The sequence below is a fragment of the Zootoca vivipara genome, chromosome 13 (genome assembly GCF_965207765.1).
Source record: "Zootoca vivipara chromosome 13, rZooViv2.hap1.1, whole genome shotgun sequence".
In the NCBI taxonomy this organism is placed as follows: Eukaryota; Metazoa; Chordata; class Lepidosauria; order Squamata; family Lacertidae; genus Zootoca; species Zootoca vivipara.
Genome location: NC_142596.1, coordinates 9,541,476 through 9,565,394, shown reverse-complemented (window position 1 = coordinate 9,565,394; position 23,919 = coordinate 9,541,476). Strand labels below are relative to the sequence as shown.

General features: G+C 46.0%; 1 protein-coding gene across 1 annotated transcript; it reads left to right on the top strand.

The window, feature by feature from the left end:
* LOC118092458 (zona pellucida sperm-binding protein 3-like) lies at positions 1-7,593 on the top strand. Its single transcript, XM_088656656.1, has 9 exons — positions 1-421; positions 2,187-2,305; positions 2,392-2,495; positions 2,731-2,908; positions 3,008-3,128; positions 4,604-4,695; positions 5,585-5,724; positions 6,494-6,613; positions 7,398-7,593. Exons 1-9 carry the CDS (start codon positions 11-13, stop codon positions 7,541-7,543), a joined length of 1,431 nt encoding a protein of 476 aa, XP_088512782.1. The 5' UTR covers positions 1-10; the 3' UTR covers positions 7,544-7,593.
* Positions 7,594-23,919: the final 16,326 nt, after the last annotated feature.

The following is a 23,919-nucleotide window of genomic DNA, read 5'->3' as shown; positions in this document are numbered from 1 at the left end:
TGCAGTCAGAATGGGACTGTTAGCTTCTGTTAGCGGTGTGCTGTTGTGTGTAGTAATTAGTGTGGTGGGCATTGCAGGCCCTTGGGAGTTGTCTGGGGATGATCTGGTTTGGAGATCTCCTTCCAGGACTGTTCCTCCAGCGGTACAGGCTCGCGGCTCAGTCTTGTCTCGGTCTTCACCCTGGGCTTGGGTGGACGTTTCCCAGCCGAGGGCTTTATCCCTCCTGACTCCCGTGACTGTGCGTTGCCTGGAGGCTCAGGTGGTCGTAACTGTGAACAGGGACCTGTTTGGGACGGGGAGGCTCATCCAAGCTGCGGACCTGATCCTGGGCTCTCTTGGTTGCCAGCACACATCCCTTGACAATGCAGAGAATTTGGTGGTCTTTGAAGTGGGGCTCCATGAGTGTGGCAGCATCTTACAGGTAAGGTGAACAGATAAAATGCATGAGCTTTCTTGAGCTCCTTGAGCTCCTTTTAGTTGTTCTAAAGTAACAAGGAAAGCCTAATGGGTGAAGAAGTAAAATGGGGGTGAAAAGACTCCTCATATTTCTGATGCTCCAGCTGTGGCTACTGTTTATGTGGTTAAAAAGATGAGAGGGAGATATTGATAGCTTTGGGGGAACCCCTAACATTTGCAGAAATATAAATGCTTTAATGAACCCTGGGACTGTAAAATGCTTGGTAATGTGTTGTTGTTTTTCTGGGGTAGGTAAAGGTGAGAAAAGAGATGCGGGTGTGGCGCTGTGGTCTAAACCACTGAGCCTCTTGAACTTGCCAATCAGAAGGTCGGCGGTTCAAATCCCCGCGACGGGGTGAGCTCCCGTTGCTTGGTTCCAGCTCCTGCCAACCTAGCAGTTCGAAAGCACGTCAAAGTGCAAGTAGATAAATAGGAACCGCTCTGGCAGGAAGGTAAATGGCATTTCCGTGCTCTGCTCTGGTTTCGCCAGAAGCGGTTTAGTCCTGCTGGCCACATGACCTGGAAAAACTGTCTGCGGACAAACGCTGGCTCCCTCGGCCTGTAAAGTGAGATGAGCGCCACAACCCCAGAGTCGTTTGTGACTGGACTTAACTGCCAGGGGTCCTTTACCTTTACCTTTAAAGGTAAGAAATGGAGCAACTATCTGAGAAAGCAATGTGATGACAGGTTGGGAACCTGAACTAGCAATACTTTGTGCAATACCTTGTTTTAGAATCCTCCATTCAATGGAAACTTCTCAAAACGAAAAGGATAGGAGTGGTTATTATGTGAGGTCGGCAAATAAAACATTTGTTTCCTTCTCTAAAAATAGTCAAAAGTTTCTCTTCCTATGACTTGCACCCCAGTGTGGGAGAAGGACCTTCTTAGAGAGAAATGAATGCAGAAAGCTGATGGTTTAATGATGGTTGAGCCTAGGTAGTGACTGCTATTATGTTCAGCTAAGACGGGCAAGACCCGAGTTCAAATCCCCACTCACTCAAGAAGCTGGCTGATTACCTTAGGCAAGTCATCTGCCATTTTCTGTGGTACGGGATTTTTGTTTGTGTGCTGCTGCCATCATTAAACCTGGTGGGTTTTTAAAAACTGTACCTGGAGATGTTTTGCATTGGGTGACAAACTAAACAAATAACTACCAGTACATCAGAATTGTTGTGAGGATGAAATTTGGTTGTCTATAAAATTCTAAAAACTCTATAAAATTCATGTACCACTTTTTGAAGCCTACACAAGACAACTTGTGCTTTTCAGATGTGTATGCCATTTGTCTGGTGGTCCTAGGTTCTTTGTGCCAATGTGCTAAACCCTGCCCAAGGCCACCTCTGCATGGTCCCTCACTATCCTCCTACATTATAACAGATAATGGAGGGGGCATCCCTCTGGGCTGATTGCACCTCCCTACGCTTAATAGGGAATATGTCTTGAGACTAGCAATGGAATGATAATAGAACTGTAGAGTTGGGAGAGATCCAAGGGTCAAGTCCATATTTTTAAGGTGGCATTTATTTCTAGGAATATGATGTGTTTATATGAACCAACAATAGTTTGAGCAGCCTTCTCTACCCTGGCGCCCTCCAGATGTGGTGGACTCCCAACTCCCATCAACCCCACCTAGTGCAGATGATGGGAATTTTAGTCCATAACATCTGGAGAGCACCAGGTTGATGAAGCCTGCTGTGAATCTATATTTGCCACTGCTCTTCTCCTTCCAGATGACTCCAGACTCTCTTATCTATAGCATAAAGCTCTACTATAGTCCTAATCCTGGAAGTAACTCTCAAATCATCAGGACCAGCCCAGCTGAAGTTCCTATTGAATGTCACTATCCGAGGTGAGTGGCTCTTTGTTCTCTGATCGCAACTTCCCAATGACTGTTCCTTGGAGAACTGGTTGATCAGTGAAGACTGTCCCTTTCAGGAAAGACAATGTGAGCAGCAAGTCCATCAGGCCAACGTGGATTCCTTTCAGCTCTACCATTTCTGCAGAAGCCAGGTTGGCCTTCTCGTTGCGTCTGATGAATGGTAGGTGGCAGCCTTGGGGGAAATACCATCCACTTCGTAAGTCGGGATGGGGAACCTTTTTTCAATCCAAGGGATGCATTGCCTTCAAGAGGCAAAAGTGTGGAGTAATGAATATAAATCTTAACTTTTGTACAGTGGGCTACCCCAATATCTGAGCAATGCGAGATTCCAGGTGTTTCAGGTCAGGGCACCTGTACTACTCCATCCCTGTATTAAGATAAGGCTTGCCTTCTAGATGACTGGAGTGCAGAGAGAAGCATTAACAGGTATCAACTGGGAGATGCCATGCACATCCAGGCTGATGTCAACACTGAGAACCATGTGGTTCTGAGGCTCTTCGTTGACAACTGTGTGGCCACGCTGAGCCCAGACAGAGACTCTTCTCCCAGATATGCTATAATTGACTTCAATGGGTAAGTACGGTATGCCTTTCTTGCCAGGATCTCTGGGTTGCATTTATTTGGCTGTCAACTACTGGGGCAATGTTGGTAACCGTATGTTTTTTTTCTTAGATGCCTGGTTGATGGGAGATCAGATGACTCCAGTTCAGCCTTTGTGTCCCCAAGACGCAGGCAAGATTCTCTCCAGTTCACAGTTGATGCCTTCCAGTTTGCAGGAGATAATGGAGGCTTGGTAAGACATTACTAAACACAGCAAGCTTCCTGATCTGGCACATTTTGCAGCAATTGGCATTAAAAAAAAATCCTCATTAAAGTTCACCAGTATTTTAGTGTGAATTTATTGTAATAAATACATTTTATATGCAGTTTTGACTAACATATACATTCTTGCAAGGACATTCCCATACCACAATGCTTTCTTGTATGTTGTTTACATTAATATCTCGGTTTTTTAAATCTGCTTTCCTTAATGTGTGCAATTTTGTAATTATTGTCAGCTGCGATAGCTCAGTTGGTAGAGCAGGAGACTCAAATTCAGGGTTGGGGGTTTGAGCCCCACATTGGGCAAAAGATTCCTGCATTGCAGGGGGTTGGACTAGATGACCCCCGTGGTTCCTCCCAGCTCTACAGTTCTATGATTCTAGGAGAACTGCATTGCAAACTTTCAAATCGGTGCAGACTTTGAAGGATAGCTGCATTTCAGTTCTCATATTATTTAGGGGCGAGAAAATTTGGAAGATTTGGCTTTGAATGTGTATAGAATTGAATTTCTTCTCCATCCCTACCTACAGGAAAACCAGGGTATGGATGAAAGGGGCTTTGCAGGCAATGCCAGTCAGCTGACTGTCAATCCCTGCAAAAGCCCCTTGCACAGGGCTTCCCAAGGGCCAACAACTGGCTAACTTCCCTGTGCCTCCTGTACTTTGATGGCTAGAGAGGCTGCATTGTACAGCTGTGTTTTTAGCCTTCTATTAGGTTGTTGTTTTTATTTTGATTATCTATTTTGTGGTTTTATATTTTGATTTTGTTCTGTGAACTACCCTGACACCTCTGGGAATAGGATGGTATATAAATTCAATATATAAATAAAATAGAACTAGCTCATTGGACTTGTAAAGCCACTGTGACAGAGTTGTTTGAGCAGGAGTGTGTGGGAATCTGTGGACTAGAACTCTCATTATCCCTGACCATTGGTCATGCTGGCTGGGGCTGATGGGACCTGGAGCCCAATAATAACAATAACAATAATATATTATTTATACCCCGCCCATCTGGCTGGGTCCCCCCCGCCACTCTGGGCGGCTTCCAACACACATTAAAATATCACAGATTAAAAACTTCCCTAAACAGGGCTGCCTTTAGGTATTTTCTAAATGTCAGGTAGTTGTTCATCTCCCTGAAGGGCGTTCCACAGGGCGGGTGCCACTACCAAGAAGGCCCTCTGCCTGGTTCCCTGTAGCTTTGCTTCTCACAGTGAGGGAACCGCCAGAAGGCCCTCGGTGCTGGACCTCAGTGTCCGGGCAGAACGATGGGGTGGAGACGCTCCTTCAGGTATACAGGACCGAGGCCGTTTAGGGCTTTAAAGGTCAGCACCAACACTTTGGCATTTGGAGAGCACTGAGTTGCTCAATAGGCTGCAATGCTGGAAAGTCCAATGGTCTTTTTTTGGAGTTCCCCCCTTACTTTCTCCCCCCTTACTTTCTCCAGGTCTACATCACTTGCCACTTGAAAGTCACGGCAGCTGATCAGCCTCTTGGTCCTCTGAACAAGGCTTGCTCTTTCAACAAAGCAAGGAACAGGTGAGGGAAGCAGATGAGAACTGTGGAGGGCGGGGCTGTCTGAGAAGCTGAGAGCAGCATGGGAGGAGTGATTCCTATATGTATGTATATATATATATAAACAAAAACATAACATAACATAACAAACTAAGCATAAAGCAAAACAAACAAAAATAAATAATACAGTACAATACAATACAACAAGAACAACAATATTTTCAAACTATGTTATATTACGTATCTCTCTTGGCTTCCTCCATTCCCTCCCAGCTACGTTTCTATATTTCACTTCCTTAGCACTTTCCAAATCTTGATTCCAATCTTTTTAATAATTTTCTAAATCTAATAATTCTCATAATACCTTAACAATACAATGAATCACTTATACTTATCTCAAAATATAATTCTATTTTGATTAAATCTTAAACTTACAATAACATAATACCACTTAACTAAATCTTAATACATAATACACTTATCTAACTCTCTTCTACAACCTCCTTTTACTTCCAAATCCTTTGCTAGATACTACTAATCTTACAATTCTTCTCAAAATAAATTTCAAATTTCTTCCAATCTTCTTCCATTGATTCTTCCCCCTGGTCCCGGAGTCTCCTGGTCAACTCGGACAGTTCCATAAATTCTATCAGCTTCATCTGCCAGTCGTCCACCATCGGTATTTCTTCAGTTTCCCAATTCCTTGCTAATACAATTCTAGCTGCTGTTGTGGCATACAGAAAAAATGTAGTATCTTTCCCTAATTATCCCAAGTACAAAAGCTTCTGGTTTCTTAACAAACGTGTTTTTCAACACTTTCTTCAATTCATTATAAGTCTTATCCCAGAAGCTCTTTACTTGGGGGCATGTCCACCACGGGAGGAGTGATTCCTATACCCCACTTTCGCTGCAGCTGGACTCCCATTGAAGGTGCTGCAGACATCTGCAGCTGCTGTGAAAGGAGGAACTGTATGCCACCTGGAAGGATGGATCCCTGGTGGAGAGAGACAAGAGGACGCTTCCAGAGAGATGCTCCTGTTATTAAAGGTAAAGGTAAAGGGGCCCCTGACCATCAGGTCCAGTCGTGTCCGACTCTGGGGTTGCGGCGCTCATCTCGCTCTATAGGCCGAGGGAGCTGGTGTTTGTCCGCAGACAGCTTCCAGGTCATGTGGCCAGCATGACAAAGCTGCTTCTGGCGAACCAGAGCAGCGCACGGAAACGCTGTTTACCTTCCCGCTGGAGCGGTCCCTATTTATCTGCTTGCACTTTGATGTGCTTCTGAACTGCTAGGTGGGCAGGAGCTGGGACCAAGCAACGGGAGCTCACCCCATTGCAGGGATTCGAACCGCCGACCTTCTGATCAGCAAGCCCTAGGCTCAGTGGTTTAACCCACAGCGCCACCTGGGTCCCTTGCTCCTGTTATTATGCATGGTAAATTCGGTGTCCAGAGTGACTGGACTGGAACTGGTGTGTGTGTGTGACTCCAGGACACGAGGCCTTGCTTCTTGCATAGCAATTAGGCATGGGTCAAAAAAGCTTCCTATTGGCTCCAATTTTTCAGAGGACAGAAAGGCAATTGGTTCCAGTCTACTGCTCTTGCCATCCAAGATGTTTCTCCTAACGTTCAGCCAACAACTACCCTCCTCCTGGGACTTAATCCCATTAGAGCTCATCCTGTTCCCACCCCCACCTGCTGCCACCAAACCCTCTGCATCGTCAGTGTCTAGATTGCGCTATAATTGTCCCATAGGAGGAAATGTGTTAAAAGGAGCTTAACTCAAACCTGATGAAAATAAGTTTCTAGGCTTTCATGCTTTTGCAGGTGACTCTTCAGTGGGAAGAGCAGAGGCTGACGTGGTGATAGGACCGGTTGTCCTGGGTGCCCCAAAGAGTTTGGGGCATCTTCCTGAAAACCAAAGAACTGTGGGGGCAATGGGAGAAGGTAAGGCTGCAGTTTTGGGTGGCATTTTTTGCATGCAGAAAGTCTGCTGTTCGACCCCTTGCATCTCTAGGTAGGGCTAAAAAAGGACTCTGCCTGGCACTTAGAGAGCTGGCAGTCATAGAATCATAGAGTTAGGGGCATCTAATTCAACCCCCTGCAATCTTTTTGCCCATGGTAGGTGATAGTAGGCCAGATAAATAGTCTCACCTTGTATACTGTAAGGCATCATACAGTGCAATTCTAACCATGTCTACTCAGAAGTCGATCCCATGGAGTTCATTGGAGTGTACCTCCAGCTAACTTTGGTTAGGGTTGTAGCCTTGGATGGACTCCTAGTTCCAAGGTGACATGAAGCAGCTGTGTATGTTCCAAGGCAGCTATGTTAACCATATTAGAGTGATTTGACAGTTGTACCTAGCCAGGAGAGTAAGCAGGTGTGACCTTGCAAGTCTTGTGGGGTGGGAGACTGCAGCTACCTGGAGTCGTAAATCAGTTGGGCTCCACTGGAATGACTTCTTCCTGGGAAGAGAGGTGGTTTAGCCCATGACCATCTGTCTTCACCATGTGGTGGGTGAATGTGGCCTCTTCAGGTCATGTAATATCAGATCCAGAAGAACTGTCCTCAATGATGGGCTGCAATGTGTAATTGGATGATGGCGATGTTCCACCTGGCAAATAATGACACTTCCACGGAGCAGAAACGTGTAAATTGCATAGCTGTATGGTAGTGAACATGCTCTTCATGCAGAAGGGCCCAAATTCAATCTCCACTTCTCTTTCTCAGGTACCCATGAGATGTCTCTGTTGACATTGGCAGGGCTGTCCATAGCAACTGCCTTCCTAGCTTTGACATTGGGGATTCTGGGATATTTCGTTGCCTGCAAGAAAAAGAGCCGCTCCAATTCTACTCCAATCTCAGAGCTTTCTTGAAAGGCTGTGTAAAATAAAATAAAAATAAAAATGGGCGGACTTGACTGTGACTTGCAGTCTTATTCTGTAATGGAAGAAGTCTTATTCTGTATGTAATAAAGGCAGGGATAGCCAATGGGATGGTGCCCCCCAAGAAGCTGTTGGTCTACAGCAGGCACCCCCAAACTTCGGCCCTCCAGATGTTTTGGACTACAATTCCCATCATCCCTGACCACTGGTCCTGTTAGCTAGGGATCATGGGAGTTGTAGGCCAAAAAAGCGATGTCTGAATGTAATGCTAAGAGATGCATGGGCATCTGTGCCATGTCTAAAAAGTGTGTGGTAGCCCTGACAACTTCCTCCCCTCCCTAAAGAACACTGTGGTAGCTCCATTCTCTAGAGTCTACAAATGCAGTAACATGACTCAATGGCTGAAGTCACTAGAGCCAAGTATCTATGGCCGAGCTTTATTTTGTTGACCTTGAAAGGATGCAAGGATGAGAATCTGTGCACCTCGGTGTTGTCCAACCTAGGGGACCTCTTGAATGGGTAGCCTTGTAGTTTATTCTCCCCCCCAATTATTTATTCATTTAAAATTTCAACACACAACATAAAAACAATACAAAACAACACAATAATAAACAGAGAAAAATACAACAATAAGAAAAGACAAAATAAAAATTACAAACATTTCAAACTTACAAATCTTACTTCTTAACATTCTGGTGACTTCTTCAAGTTCCCCCTAACTGTGCTTCACTATAAATCAGGCATCCCCAAACTTCGGCCCTCCAGATGTTTTGGACTACAATTCCCATCTTCCCCGACCACTGGTCCTGTTAGCTAGGGATCATGGGAGTTGTAGGACAAAACATCTGGAGGGCCGCAGTTTGGGGATGCCTGCTATAAATCATCCCTAGCAATTTCTATATCACGATTTCACTCATATTCCAATCTAATTTTTATCATACCTTCTCTTTTTTTCATACTTCTATACCTAAAAATCCTAAAATACTAAACATTTTTTCCTCCCTACAGCCTGTACCAACTTCCAAGTCTAATTCAAACCAATCAAATATTACTATTCTTTTTAAAATATACTTAAAATTTCTTCCAATCTTCTTCCACCGACTCTTCTCCCTGGTCACAAAGTCTCCCAATCAGTTCAGCCAGTTCCATAAAGTCCATCTTCATTTGCCAATCTTCCACTGTTGGTAATTCTTGTGTGGATAGGCTTGTAGTTTAAACAGTGTCCAAGTGATCTCTGGAGGTAGTTGAAATAAGATAGTTTAAATCGAGCATGAGCAAAAGGAGAGGGGATTATTCTCTTTCTACAGTCATAAGAGGTTAATATTTTTCCAAGATGCACCCCCTGAACAGGTATGGGGAACCCTTGGCCCTCCATAATTTTCTGAGCAGAGGTTATTTCTGAACACGCAGATTGGGTGAAAGCTGAATATATTGTATAATAATAATAATAATAATAATAATAATAATATATATTATTTATACCCCGCCCATCTGGCCGGGTTCCCCCAGCCACTCTGGGCGGCTTTCAACAAAACATTAAAATACAGAAATCAAACATTAAAAGCTTCCCTGAACAGGGCTGCCTTGAGATGCCTTCTAAAGGTCTGGTAATTGTTGTTCTCTTTGACCTCTGGTGGGAGGGCATTCCACAGCGTGGTTGCCACTACCGAGAAGGCCCTCTGCCTGGTTCCCTGTAACTTGGCTTTTCGCAGCGAGGGAACTGCCAGAAGACCCTCGGCACTGGACCTCAGTGTCCGGGCAGAACGATGGGGGTGGAGACTCTCCTTCAGGTATACCGGACCGAGGCCGTTTAGGGCTTTAAAGGTCAACACCAACACTTTGAATTGTGCTCGGAAACGTACTGGGAGCCAATGTAGGTATTTCAGGACCGGTGTTATGTGGTCTCGGCGGCCGCTCCCAGTCACCAGTCTAGCTGCCGCATTCTGGGTTAGTTGTAGTTTCCGGGTCACCTTCAAAGGTAGCCCCACGTAGAGCGCATTGCAGTAGTCCAAGTGAGAGATAAGTAGAGCATGCACCACTCTGGCGAGACAGTCTGCAGGCAGGTAGGGTCTCAGCCTGTGTACCAGATGGAGCTGATAGACAGCTGCCCTGGACACAGAATTGACCTGCGCCTCCATGGACAGCTGTGAATCCAAAATGATGCCCAGGCTGCACACCTGGTCATTCAGGGGCACAGTTCAGGGGCACAGTTGCCACCAGGGAGTCCTCCACACCTGCCCGCCTCCTGTCTCCCACAAACAGTACCTCTGTCTTATCAGGATTCAATCTCAATCTGTTAGCCGCCATCCATCCTCCAACCGCCTCCAGACACTCACACAGGACCTTCACCGCCTTCACTGGTTCTGATTTGAAAGAGAGGTAGAGCTGGGTATCATCCGCATACTGATGAACACCCAGCCCAAACCCCCCAATGATCTCTTAATAGTGGAAAGAAAGTTAAAAAAGCTATATTTTTCTTGCTGCCTTCCCTTTGGTTGCTGGGAGCCCCGAGACCAATGGACTCTTGAAGCTTGTCCAGCACACATCACTTTCCAAATCTAGCCTGCACTGAGGTTCTACCTGACAAGAGGTGTTCTTCAGATTTATATACTGTTAGGTTGACATAATTCACACCTGGTATTCAGGTTATTGTTCAGCAACCTGATGTTTATACATTCTTGTAAGGCAAAGAACTACTTAGCACTTGGCATGTAGCCAGCATTCATCCATATGCTTTCTGCCAGGTGGGACTGTAAGATCCTGCTAGGGGCTTATCTGAGAGATTAAAATTCCCAGGTGCTGCCATCTTGATATGTAAGTAACGTTGAGAGAATAGCATTTTATAGAATAATGAGAGAAACAGAATTAACTACTTAAAGGTCCCCGGTGTCACAAGATATCTAGGCATGAAGGAGCATTGCTGTGTGTCACCTAAAACTCCTCAGAACCATAATGGTCTTCTGTGGTTTGCCAGTGCACAAGGTTGAATTGCAACAACTAACATACCTGGCCATTGACTGTGCTTGGTAGGGCTGATCAGAATTGTAGTTCAGCAGTATCCCTATTTAGAGATTTCTCTGAATCTCTGGACTTCCCACCTTCCCCTCCAGGGGTCATATTGTCAACCTTTTCAACTGCATATTATTCAGTTATCTATATTTTATGCCAGTCCATTTTGTCCATAATATTTGCTACATTACAAGTGTTAATGTTTTCATCTGCTTACAGTGGTCTCCCAGATAAGTTAAAATCCTGCTCTAGAACCTCACAACTACTCTCTGACCTTAAACTTTGGGAACCAGAGCTCTCTTATCTTTTCAGCGGAATCTACACACGTTTTCCTTCCACTGCTGAAGTGCTGAAAGCCAAGGTCATATTGGTTGCCATTCTTCCATGAGCACTTGTTTGTGTTGATAATTGCCTATAGCGCAATACTAGAATTATACTACATATGGTTGATAAATCAATGAACTTAAAGGTAGAAGTTGGGAGCCAGTGTGGTGTAGTGGTTAAGAGCCGCAGACTTGTAATCTGGGGAACCGGGTTCGCGTCTCCGCTCCTCCACATGCAGCTGCTGGGTGACCTTGGGCTCGTCACACTTCTTTGAAGTCTCTCAGTCCACTCACCTCACAGAGTGTTTGTTGTGGGGGAGGAGGGGAAAAGGAGATTGTTAGCCGCTTTGAGACTCCTTCGGGTAGTGATAAAGCAGGATATCAAATCCAAACTCTTCTAGAAAAAGTTTATATAAGGCCTACAATAGAATTGTAGCGTAAGAAGTTACTACTTGCAAAACAAGCAAAAGTGACACAGAAGTGATTATGCATGGGTAAGATTTTTCTTTTAAAAAATTGTTGAGCATAGGCCAGTGTTTCTCAACCTTTTTTGGGCCACGGCACACTTGTTCCGTGAAAAAAATCACGAGGCACACCACCATTAAAAAAGTTAAAAAATTTAACTCTGTGCCGCCCTATATTATAATTATGACTGTAAGAAACACTTGCCAAATACTGCTTTCTGGTAGGTAAGTGTTTAGTATTGGCGGCCGCCAGGCTCGTTTGCACTGAGCTTTGGGAAAGAGGAGGAGAAATATTGCTTTCCGGCGGGTTAGCGCTGTTTATTGGTGGCCGCCAGGCACGTGACAATGCAAATCGCCCTTCTCGTCGCCGCACCTCGCGGCACACCAGCCAGCGTCTCGCGGCACACTAGTGTGCCGCGGAACAGTGGTTGCGAAATGCTGGCATAGGCTTTTAGCAGCAGATATGCTTTGATCAGGTTTCTCTTTTGCAGGACAGTTAGACAAATGACCAAATTAAAAGAGAAAAGGGGAAGAAGGGGAGTTAAACGTGATGTACTGCAGAGGCACTGAGGTGCGCCCAATATTGCGGGGGCCCCTCAAAGGATTGTGTCAGATCTTTGGCACTCTGGCATGACCTCTGATGAGATGGGAAAGCGTGCTGGGTTCATAAACAGGGTCACGCCAAAGTGCTGGACTTTCGGCACTCTGCTGCGACCCAGAGTGCCAGTATCAGACAGGAAGGCACACTGGACTTGTCAGCAGGGTTGTGCCAGAAGGCCAGTGCTGTGTGTGTGTGTGACATCACATATTGAGGAGGTCCAGCCCCTTGCCCAATGATTTCTTTTTAAAAAAATCATTTTTATTTATTTTCCAATAGGTAAAGGTAAAGGGACCCCTGACCATTAGGTCCAGTCGTGACCGACTCTGGGGTTGCGCGCTCATCTCGCATTATTGGCCGAGGGAGCCGGCGTATAGCTTCCAGGTCATGTGGCCAGCATGACAAAGCCACTTCTGGCAAACCAGAGCAGCACATGGAAACGCCGTTTACTTTCCCGCTGTAGCGGTTCCTATTTATCTACTTGCATTTTGACGTGCTTTCGAACTGCTAGGTTGGCAGGAGCTGGGACCAAGCAACGGGAGCTCACCCCGTCACAGGGATTTGAACCGCCGACCTTCTGATCAGCAAGCCCTAGGCTCAGTGGTTTAACCCACAGCGCCACCTGGGTCCAATACAAACAGCCAATTAACATATAATCATATTCCAATTAAAAACAATAAACTAAAAAAAAGAAAAAACCAAATTATAGTCCAAATTATTAATTTTTTCCCCTGGGCTTCCCACAGTCTGGACCTCTTGAACATCTCTCATGTTTCATTCTTGCCTTCTTCTGTTCTCCTATTTTCCACATCCCGATTTTATCGCTTTAAAGTTCGCCATCCCTGGCTATGCGATTCTCATTCATGTCCAAAATCATATATCCTTACATCCATTGAGCACAGCTTTATTTGTAAATATATATTTTTCCAACTGTCTGGTTGCCAGCGCAGCTTCTCCTGTCTTCATTCCAGTCTCCCAATCCGGGCTGTTATCCAAGTCTTCATTTAAAGTTTAATGACTCAGCAACTCCCATGTCGTTAAGTTGTTAAGTTACTGTATTCCCATCCGGGCTGTTGTCCAAGTCTGTCTTTGATGTTAGGGCATTCTGTTTGCATATTGCAATGTAAATGAACTGTATTTCCACAGATATAAATCATTTGACGATCGGTCAGCTTTTGGAGACCACACAATCCCCCATTTCGGGCCCTGGGAGGGGGGCTGCTAGACATCCATTTAGCCTTCTCTCTCGCACTTAATGAAGAAATTATGCAAACAGATGTAAACATTGTCCCAAATTATTGTCTCAAATCACTACAAAGTCAGCCAGCAAACATCTCCCCCTTCCCTCGAAACAAGGAGGAACTCTAATTTCTCTGTGCTGTGTCACAAGCACCATCAACAACCTTGCCCAAAGATTTCAAGGGGACTAATGTACATTGGGCATACCCTGGAGTTGGCGTGCCCGATGTACTGTATTGGAAGACAAAATCTGCTTATGATGATATATATGTATCTTATTAAATATTGTATGATCTAAACCAGGCATCCCCAAACTGCGGCCCTCCAGATGTTTTGGCCTACAACTCCCATGATCCCTAGCTAACAGGACCAGTGGTCAGGGATGATGGAAATTGTAGTCCAAAACATCTGGAGGGCCGAAGTTTGGGGATGTCTGATCTAAACGGTACAATAAAGCATAACAGCAAAACGAATACAGGTCTATTGTGACTCTTTCCATAAACGAGTGCATACAGAGGGAAGAAAGAATCAAGGAATGGAAATGAAGTAAGAGTGTAGGGCAAAGAGCTAGATGCAGTGGAACTTGCAACTCTGCCCTAACTCTGCCTCTGGCCCTGCCAAATCCCTACCCTAGCTCAAGCGTCTGGGCTGGCATCCCTTCCGAGTGGCTCACAGCTGCAGGCTGTGCTCTCTCTTTGGGTGCCAGATCTGCAGGCTACAGCAGAACATCAGCAGGTAAAGCTCTTCATGAGAATTGCATCTTGGTGCCAGGGCAAACCGCATAGTGAATTCCTGCTGGGCATGTGGCTCTTGAAGGCACAAGGGGTGCGAGGTAAAGAGCTGGCATGTTTACAATGCACTGGGACGTCCAGTACTACCCATCCTCTGAAGTACTACCCATCTCTCTGGAAAGGAAAATAAAAACTTTGGATATGCAGATCTGTCTTCTGTTTGCTTTAAGTTGGTGGAAGCGGCTCCTCGCCAAATGAACTGCGCAATCTATTTTCTTGTTGCATTCTCGCCAAATGAACTGCACAATCCATTTTCTTGCAATATTTTTCAGCGCAGGGACCACATTCCATTCTCTACAACCTACGGAAGGCCAAAGTGGGTGGAGCAACTAATGTAAATTTTCCCTTGCACACTTAGAGTACCATCGTTTCTGTGCATGCTGCCTATCCTCCATCCAGGCAAGCAAGCAAGAGGCATGATCAGAGTTCAAGGGCACCTTTCAGCCAGGCAAAAACACACAAGGAGGGTGTGAAGCAGGGCTGGTGATGAGAGGGTGGTGTGGTAGGGAAAGAGTTCTGGGGGCCAGATAGGAATGGAGGGCCACTTTCGGCTCTTGGACATTATGTTCCTCACCCCAGTTTTATTGTGTGTTTTAAGCATGGATGTTCATTTTAAAACGTTTGCACATTGAGCAGCAAAATAATGATAATCTCGATTATTGCTTCTGGAAACCATTTTGGGGTGCTATTTCCTGAACTGCGCAAGACGGAAATAAAGCTGACTTACCCATAGCTGCCAAGTTTTCCCTTTTCTCGTGAGGAAGCCTATTCAGCATAAGGGAATTTCCCTTAAAAAAAGGGAGAACTTGGCAGCTATGCTTACTTTTACAGGCTGCTTGTAAGGATTGCAACACAGCTTCGTCTGCAAAGCAATGTGAGTGCTTGAAATCACCGTGGAAGTCTCTTCCGTGGAAGTCTCTTCCGTCGCTGCTGGAGGTCAGCGTAATGAATCACATGCTGGGGCTGTTGCGGGACACTTGGGAGGGTTTTTATCCAGTAATGTTTATCCACCTTCCATTAAGCTAAGAGGTTCGCCTGCCTTCCTGCTAGAATAGCTGCTGTTTAACAAATCAACTAAATTGCCGGCGATAGCTTGTCCTTGACTGCCACTTAGCGGTAGTTTGGAGTTTATTAGATTAGCAAAACTCCTGCTGTCCACCGGGAGGCTGTCTGGCGTGTGGGATTCCAGTGTACTGTACACACTGTGACTGGAAAGCGTAGGAAGCGACCTTATACTGGTTCGTCCAGCTCAGCATTGTCTTTTTTAAAAAACTGTTTATTTGGTTTTCAGATCAAAGTTTTACAATCCCATATCCAATGTACAACAAAAAACAAACAAACATGATTCCATAAAGAATCTCCTAGACTTCCCTCCTCCCCTTTGTGGGCCCTATTATTAATCATTTCCGCCTGCATCTTTTATAATAATCCATATCTTTTATATCTCCATTATGTCCAAAATTCACCATTAAACTACAATTATTATCCCAGTCCTACTAATGGATTTAATCAGTGCTTTTTTTCCTTAAAAAATGTTTCGGGGGTACTCTCATTCTCTTACTCATGTTGAAATACTGCCCCTCAATAAGGCCAAACTTAGACTCACAAAATGTTTAGGGGTATGTGTCCCCCTGCATCCCCCCAGAAAAAAGCACTGGTTTAAACTGTTTACAATGTTTTTTAAGATTAATTATACATTTTCACTATATCTTATTAACATCTTGGTCTTCCTGATTTCTGATTCTTCCGGTCATTTTTGCCAGTTCGGCATAATCCATTAATTTAATCTACCATTCTTCTCTGGTAGGGACTTTATCTTCTTTACATCTCTGGGCCAATAACATCCGTGCAGCCGTGGTTGCATACATAAATAGTATTTTCTGCTCTCTCGGGATTCCGGCACCTAGAATTCCTAAAAGTAAAGCTTAAGTTTTTTGTTTTGTTTTTAAATAGAAAAAGTTATTTTAAACATTTTTTTTCAACTCATTATAAATCATTTCCCAAAATTATTTTACTACCTTACATGTCGACCACATATGACATATGATAAAAGGTGCCTTCTTTTCCCTTCCATTTCCAACAAACATTTGACCCTGTTTTTTCCTTTTTGGCTAATCAGCTCAGCATTGTCAACTGGAAGCTGTTTTCTGAAGGTTTTCGATTTGAGTTTCTCAAAGTCCTACCTTGGAGAGAGGAACCTGGAGCCTCCTGCCAGCCAAGCAGACGCTATGCCATTGAGTCACAGCTCTTCCCCACACAAAAAGCCTAAACCTCTTGAGGACAACAGCATGTCATACACCAAACACCAAAGTAGGCTAGCAGCTGACTGCATGAATCACAAAATCCTAGAGTGGTAGGGTCAGTGGGAACCCTGAGGGCCATCTAGTCCAACCCTCTTCAATGCAGGAATCACAAGTAAAGCACCCCTGACAGATGACCACCCTCCAACTTCTTCTTTAAAAATTCCAGTGATGAAGGGTTCCCCATCTTCCAAGGGAGTCCATTCCATGGCTGAACAGCTCTTACTGCCTTAAAGTTCTCCTAACATTTAGTCAGAATCTCTTTTCTTGTAACTTGAAGCCATTGGTTCAGGTCATACCCTCTAGAGCAGCAGAAACAAGCCTGCTCCATCTTCCACATGATGGTTGATGAGCAATTTCAAGGGCCCTCCTGCTCTCCTTTCTTGCTTGATCTTCAGGCTGGGTGTAAGGGATTCCCCGTTTCCCACCCCTCACATAAAATTAAAATTTCTGTTTTACAATTTAAAATACTCATTTTACATCCTTAAGATATCCATGACTTCCCTTCTTCTCTTTCCATGGTTCATTTTACATATCATAAATCCATGCATATTTTACAAAAAAAAAAACTATACCATTCAGTATTCCATTATTGCATCCATCAAAACTTATTTACACTGTTGAATTTATCTTAATACTGTCAGAGTTTTCAGCTGCCCACAATTATTTCCCACATATTCAATAAACGTTTTCCAATCTTCTCTAAACGTATGTTCTTCTCGTTCTCTTATTTGATACATTAAGTCTGCAAGCTGTGCATATTCCATCAGTTTAAGTTGCCAATCTTCTTTGATTGGGACCTCGCTTGTTTTCCATTTTTGGCCTAACAAAACACGGGCCACAGTTGTTGCATACATAATTTTTTTTTTCAACACTAGGGAGTTTCAGTCTGAATTATCCCCAACAGGAAGGACTCTGGTTTTTTTTGGGGGGGGAAAGTAATTTTAAACTCCCCCCCCCCGATTCATTATGGATCATTTCCCAATACCCTTCTACCCTTTTACAAGTAGAAAGAACATTCTTTTACAAGTAGAAAGAACATATGAAAGAACATTCCCTCCAACACATGACTCACTTCCATAAAGCAGTGTGCTTAACACGCAAGCCATTAGCACCACATCTTCCCATCCCCTTTTAGAGAGGCAATGTCAGTGCCTACTAGTCATGCTGGGTACAATCCAGCTCCAGTAGGAGGTCTCTAAACAACAGTTGCTGGGAAACACACGTGGGGAGAATGCTGTTGTGCTCATATCCTGCTTGTGGGCTTCCCAGAAGAGGCATCTGGTTGGCCACTCTGAGAACGGGGCCTGATCCAGCAGTCGGCCTCTTTTGAAATCCTTACTGACCGTGCTGCTGGGGATTCATCTGAGTTGGGAGTTCTGCTGCATCTGTACATATTTTGCATATAGCCCACAAATTCTCAGTGGGATTTACGTCTGGGGAATTCCCTGGCCAATCAAGTACCTGCATTTGCTGCTCTGCCACGAATTACCACTTTCGATGTGTGACAGGGGGCTAGGTCCTGCTGCAATATCCCAGTACCGTCAGGATACCTCTTTTCCAGCTCTGGAATAACTCTCTTTCGTAGAACCTCAATATATTGTGGCGAGCGCATCATTCCTTCTATTGGCTGCAGGCTTCTGACACCATAATAACTGAGAAGCACCCCCAAAACATCATCTTCTGTGGGTGCTTGACAGACTGATGAATGTGGCAATCACGAAGCTTCTCTCCCTGTGACCTTCGAACATGCCGACTTTGTTTCAATTGATTTGCACAAGGATGTAGGGCCACAGATCGCTCGTTGCTGACCTAAAACATTCAGTTACAGAGGTATGGCTTTGGAGATTATACATAAAACCAGAGTTGTGTCCTCTCCTGCTCCTTTCAAGGGGTTAACTCCGAGAGGAATGTGCTGAATTGGGCCACTGCATTCTACTCATTCCTGACTGTCTCTGCCCTGACCTGCTTTCCCAGGCCCTGCAGCTTGGGAACTTGGCTGTTCTTTCTTGGGGAGGGCAGGCGGTGGAGAGCGGGGGGGGGGGGGGGAGGATTACTGTCTAATCTCAGGAGCACTAGATGAATGGAAAGCATGTAGAACGGCCTGGCGGGCTTCTGCCTGTGACATCTACAAAACGTAATTGAAAGTGCCTCCTAGGGAGGGGCAAACTTGTCCATTTCAGTTCTCTCAGATTCTCATCTTTCCAGTCTTCAGATCTTCACATTTCCACACCAGTTTGCTGCTATTATTATTATTATTATTATTATTATTATTATTATTAAAAATTCAGCAGCATTCCAATGCAAATTCCTCCCAATATGCACATTGTTGTATGGGATTTTGCATTTTGGGATGCTGTTTTCACACAGCATCTCCTCTCCCGCCCCTCCCCCCCACTTTTTGTTTAATCAGTGTTTTAAAATTATGAACATTAGTAAAGGTAAAGGGACCCCTGACCATTAGGTCCAGTCGTGACCGACTCTGGGGTTGTGTGCTCATCTCGCTTTATTGGCCAAGGGAGCCGGCGTATATCTTCCAGGTCATGTGGCCAGCATGACTAAGCCACTTCTGGCAAACCAGAGCAGCACACGGAAACGCCGTTTACCTTCCCGCTGTAGCGGTCCCTATTTATCTACTTGCACTTTGATGTGCTTTCGAACTGCTAGGTTGGCAGGAGCTGGGACCGAGCAACGGGAGCTCACCCCATCGCAGGGATTTGAACCGCTGACCTTCTGATCAGCAAGCCCTAGGCTCTGTGGTTTAACCCACAGCGCCACCTGCGTCCCTAGTACCACCCCCTTAATTGATTCAGGCAGGCCAGATCCACGGTGGGTGGTGGGTGGTGGGTCCCTGGGCTGGCCCAAGGGAAGAGTTGATCTGATCAGGGATATGGTCATGGGTTGTGCATAGCCCTTTTAATCCATGGCAACACCCCTTTTAAGGACCTCCCTCCCCAAAGAGGCTTGCCTGGTCTTGGCACTCACTTTGCTGTCATTTTTTTTGGTGCCAGAAGTAGACCTGTCTGTTCTCCTGGGCATTTTGAGCTTTTAAGCTCTGAGCCTGAACTGCAATTTCCAGTGTAATCCCATTAAGGCTTGCTCAAAAGTAAATGTTGCTGTGTTCTATTGGGCTTACTCCCCTAGTAATCACGCATAGATTTGCAACCTTAATCAACTGCTGTCCTAGGCACACTTACCTGGGAGCAAGTCCAGTTGAAACCAATGGAGCTTACTCTTGAGTATTTATTCTATTGTTATTCATTTACTGCATTTCTTACCTGCACTTCATGTTTTTATTAAAGATTCCTCAGTTCACAAAAATACGTGCGTTGTCTCTTTTTTTCAAGATCTGTTTTTTTTTACAGATCGGTTTCATTTGTTGCGAGACATTATTGTTATGTGCAGTATTAGGTTGGGAAGAAAAGAGGGGGGAGGGGGGAGGGGGAAATAGTGATTGGGGTGGGATCGGGCATCTATTCTTCCGCTTAGTGTATGCGTGGGGTTTTGTGTCAGCATCACTTGTATGGGTTCTCTTGCTATCCACTTGTTGTGTTTCCTTGGTGGTGAGAGAGGTTGGTGGTGGCCTAGGGCAGGGGTAGGCAACCTAAGGCCCGGGGGCCAGATGCGGCCCAACCGCCTTCTCAATCCGGCTCGTGGATGGTCCGGGAATCAGCGTTGTTTTTTTACACGGCTAGAATGTATCCTTTTATTTAAAATGCATCTCTGGGTTATTTGTGGGGCCTGCCTGGTGTTTTTACATGAGTAGAATGTGTGCTTTTATTTAAAACTAGTGTCATTGAGCCCGTTAAACGGGCACTAGAACATATGTGAGAGGAGCGGCAGGGCCACAGCCTTCCCTCCCTTTCTGCGCTTGGCCGTGGGGCACACCGGGAATGCAAGTAAACAAACTTGCTCTCCCGTCATGCCCCACGGCCAGGGAGGGTTGTGAGGAGGAGGTGGAGGCGGACTAAGATGGCGGCATCGGGCTCCAGGGCTGCGGCGGTGGCTGCGGGAGCCGGACCGGGCTCCTCCTCATTGTCGTCGGGCGGCGCAGTGGCCGCGGGGGGCGTTGTGGTTGTATCCAAGTGTCTCTGAGAGAGAGAGAGAGAGAAGGAAGGAAGGTACCCCCGCACTCCCTTACCCTCTCCTCCTCCTCCACCGTGCGGAGACCTCTTACCTTCTTTGCGTTTTCTCTTCCCGCCTTTCCCCTCTGAGGCAAAGGCTCCCCTCACGTGAGGCGAGCTCCTGCCTGGCAGCGCCGGAGCTCCCTGCAGCCGCAACGGCAGCGCCGGCACTTGAGGGGGCTGGCCGAGGAAAGAGAGGCGGTGGTGTGGGGGAAAGTGCCGCAAACTCTTCCCGCCGCAGTGGCTGCTAACGTGGGTGGGCGGGGAAGGAGGGTGGCGGCGGTGGCCGTGTGAGGCTCGGCACGGCGGGACCCGGCCGGGGAGCCTCGGCGAGAGCAAGTTGCCATGAGAGTGTCCTGGGCACGCAAGCAAGTATCTCTAACTAGATTTTAGCCTGTTTGTTGATTTGTTTTATTGAGGTTGGGAGTATTGTTTTAGTTGAGATTGCTTTCTTTCTTTCTTTCTTTCTTTCTTTCTTTCTTTCTTTCTTTCTTTCTTTCTTTCTTTTGTTTTCCTTTTCCTTTGTTTTCCTGCTTATTTTGTTCTTTGCCTTTGTGTGGAAGGAGGAGACGGAGAGGTTGGTGGGGTGTGTGTCTATTTTTGTATGTGTGGTGTAGTGCTTAAGAGCGGTAGACTTCCCCGCTCCTCCACATGCAGCTGCTGGGTGACCTTGGGTTGGTCACACTTCTCTGAAGTCTCTCAGCCTCACTCACCTCACAGAGTGTTTGTTGTGGGGGAGGAAGGGAAAGGAGAATGCTAGCCGCTTTGAGACTCCTTAGGGTAGTGATAAAGCGGGGTATCAAATCCAAACTCCTCCTCCTCCTCCTCCTCCTCCTCCTCCTCCTCCTCCTCCTCCTCCTCCTCCTCCTCCTCTTCTTCTTCTTCTTCTTCTTCTTCTTCTTCTTCTTCTTCTTCTTCAGTCCTTGGAGTGGGGGGCTGAGTGTGTGTGTTGTTGGGGTGGTTGGGGAGTGGGGAGTATGATTTGGTATCGTCTGGGTTGGTATTGGGGTAGGGGTGGGAGTGGGTGATCTCCGTGGAGGACGAGGCAGGGGGGATAATGGTGGTGCTGGCAATATTGATGACATGAGAGGAGAGGAAAAGGCGGCGGGTGTGTGTGTGTCACCAGTCTATTGGTTTGAGATGGTTTCCGGATGCTTCATTCAGCTGGGCTTGTTGTTGCAAGGTTGTCAATCTGTGTTATGTTGGTTTAGCTGAGGTTGGTTTGCCGCCCTGTGTTGTATGTTTGGTGGGACAGTTCTGTGAGTGGTGCTTGACTGTACTGGTTTGCGTTGTTGTGTCGTTTCTGCGATCTTCTTCCTCTTGACTGCTGTCCAGTCGCTTGCTGTTGTTTCGTCATGACTGTCAATTGGTGGGTCTGTTGGTTGCCATTCTGGCGGAGAGTCGAGTCTGAGGTTTTCCAATAGTTGCAGGGCTTCAGGTATGTTGGTGGCCGTGTACTGTGCTGTGTTGGTGGTTACAATGAGGCGAAAGAAGAAGCCCATCAATATAGTGGTACCTCAGTTTCCGACTGCCTCGGGGAGCAACCGCGGACCCAGAAGTGTTTACATCCGGGTTCCACGGCGCTCGGATGCGCAGAAACGACCTGCGCAGTGTGCGCATGTGCAGAAGCGCTCTATCGGCGCTTCGCGCACGCGCAGAAGCGTGCCTTGGGGAGCGACCAACATGGGGAGCGACCAACATGGGGAGCGACCAACATGGGGAGCGACCAACTTGGGGAGCGACCAACATGGGGAGCGACCAGCTCCCTGGAACCAATTGTGGTTGGTCGAGTGGTACCTCGACTTACGAAGATGATCCATTCCACGGCCGTCTTCGTAAGTCGAAGTCTTCAGTTGTCGAAGCGCCCATTCTGCGCATGCACGAAATGCGATTTCACGCTTCTGTGCAGGCGCAGAACATGCACACAGGGCGCACGCGGCGAAAAGACTTCCGGGGTTGTCGACTTTGGAAGTCAAAACCTTCGGAAGTCGAGTCGTTCGGTTGTCGAGGTACCACTGTACTTGATTCCCGATTGTTGAAGATGTTGGGTACATGGGCGTAGGTTTTTCCTCTGGTTTAGGGTCTCTTGTGATGACCTGCTCTTCATTGCAGTTATAATTTGGGAGAGGGTTACAGTTAAAACAAATGCATATTCATAGCACAATTATTAAAGAGCAAGGCAGATCACTTACAACCAGCCATATAAAATAAGCAGACATGGACAGAGCTGCCCTGTTTATTTCTGACTGTAATGAATTGGGTCCAACAAAGTTCTACTCAGACCTGAAATGAATGCATCTAAGTTAGCCATAGACGCAGGTGGCACTGTGATCTAAACCACAGAGCCTAGGGCTTGCCGATCAGAAGGTTGGCGGTTCGATTCCCCGTGACAGGGTGAGCTCCCGTTGCTCGGTCCCTGCTCCTGCCAACCTAGCAGTTTGAAAGCATGTCAAAGTGCAAGTAGATAAATAGGTACCGCTCTGGTGGTAAGGTAAACGGCATTTCTGTGCACTGCTCTGGTTCGCCAGAAGCAGCTTAGTCATGCTGGCTACATGACCCGGAAGCTGTACGCTGGCTCCCTTGGCCAATAAAGCGAGATGAGCGCTGCAACCCCAGAGATGTCTGTGACTAGACCTAACAGTCAGGGGTCCCTTTACCTTTACCTTTAAGTTAGCCATGTCCTTTAATTATACTGGTTATACTCTGACTGTAAGCAGCCTGTTGTTTTTTTTCAACTGTCCATTCACGGTATTTTTATACTGTTTTGTTTTTATTGTTTACCAGGTTGCTAACTGTCCTGAAAACCAGCTGGTATGCAAAAACAAAGCCAGCAAACAAACAAATGTGTTTCCTGATGACTTGCAGATGCCTTTTCAGTTGGCTGAAAAAGCTTATAATTGATTAATCAGTTATTAAAGGTTAGAACCTTAAAAAACAACAACAAACAGCAGGTTGAACAATCCCTGCAAATAGACCACCTTTTGTTGATGCAAGAGATGTCAATTTGGAGTTACAGTATACTGAGGTCCTTGCCATCAGCCAGGTGTTACGATGTGTTACAAATGCACCAGGTTTCCTTATGAGTCTGGATGAAACCCCAGGTCCCCTACAAAACCTGGGACCCTATATCTGTGAGGGTAAAGCTGTTGGGGTGTTAATGCTGTGAGCCCCTCCCTCCTATGCTCAGTTTGTATATACAGTCAAACCTCGGTTGTAGAACATAATCCATTCTGGAAGCCCGCTCAACTTCTGAAATGTTCGACAGCCGAGATGTGGCTTCTGTTTGTTTGGAAGAGCTTCCTGCACTCAAGTGGAAGCTGCGTCAGACGTTTGGCTTCCGAAAAACATTCGAAAACCAGAGCATTTACTTCTGGGTTTTTGGCGTTCCAAAATGGAGCCGTTCAGGAACCAGGGTTTGACTGCATGCGGAAATAAAACCATATATCCTAAAGACACCACATGAAGGAGAGACTCCATTTTACGTGAAGCAAGATGACTGTGGTTTAGAATCCACTGTGA

Coding starts and splice junctions, on each gene's coding strand:
- LOC118092458 (XM_088656656.1), top strand. CDS start 11: ATGGGACTGTTAGCTTCTGTTAGCGGTGTGCTGTTGTGTGTAGTAATT. Junction 422..2,186: donor AGTGTGGCAGCATCTTACAG/GTAAGGTGAACA, acceptor TTCTCCTTCCAG/ATGACTCCAGACTCTCTTAT. Junction 4,696..5,584: donor TTCAACAAAGCAAGGAACAG/GTGAGGGAAGCA, acceptor CTTTCGCTGCAG/CTGGACTCCCATTGAAGGTG.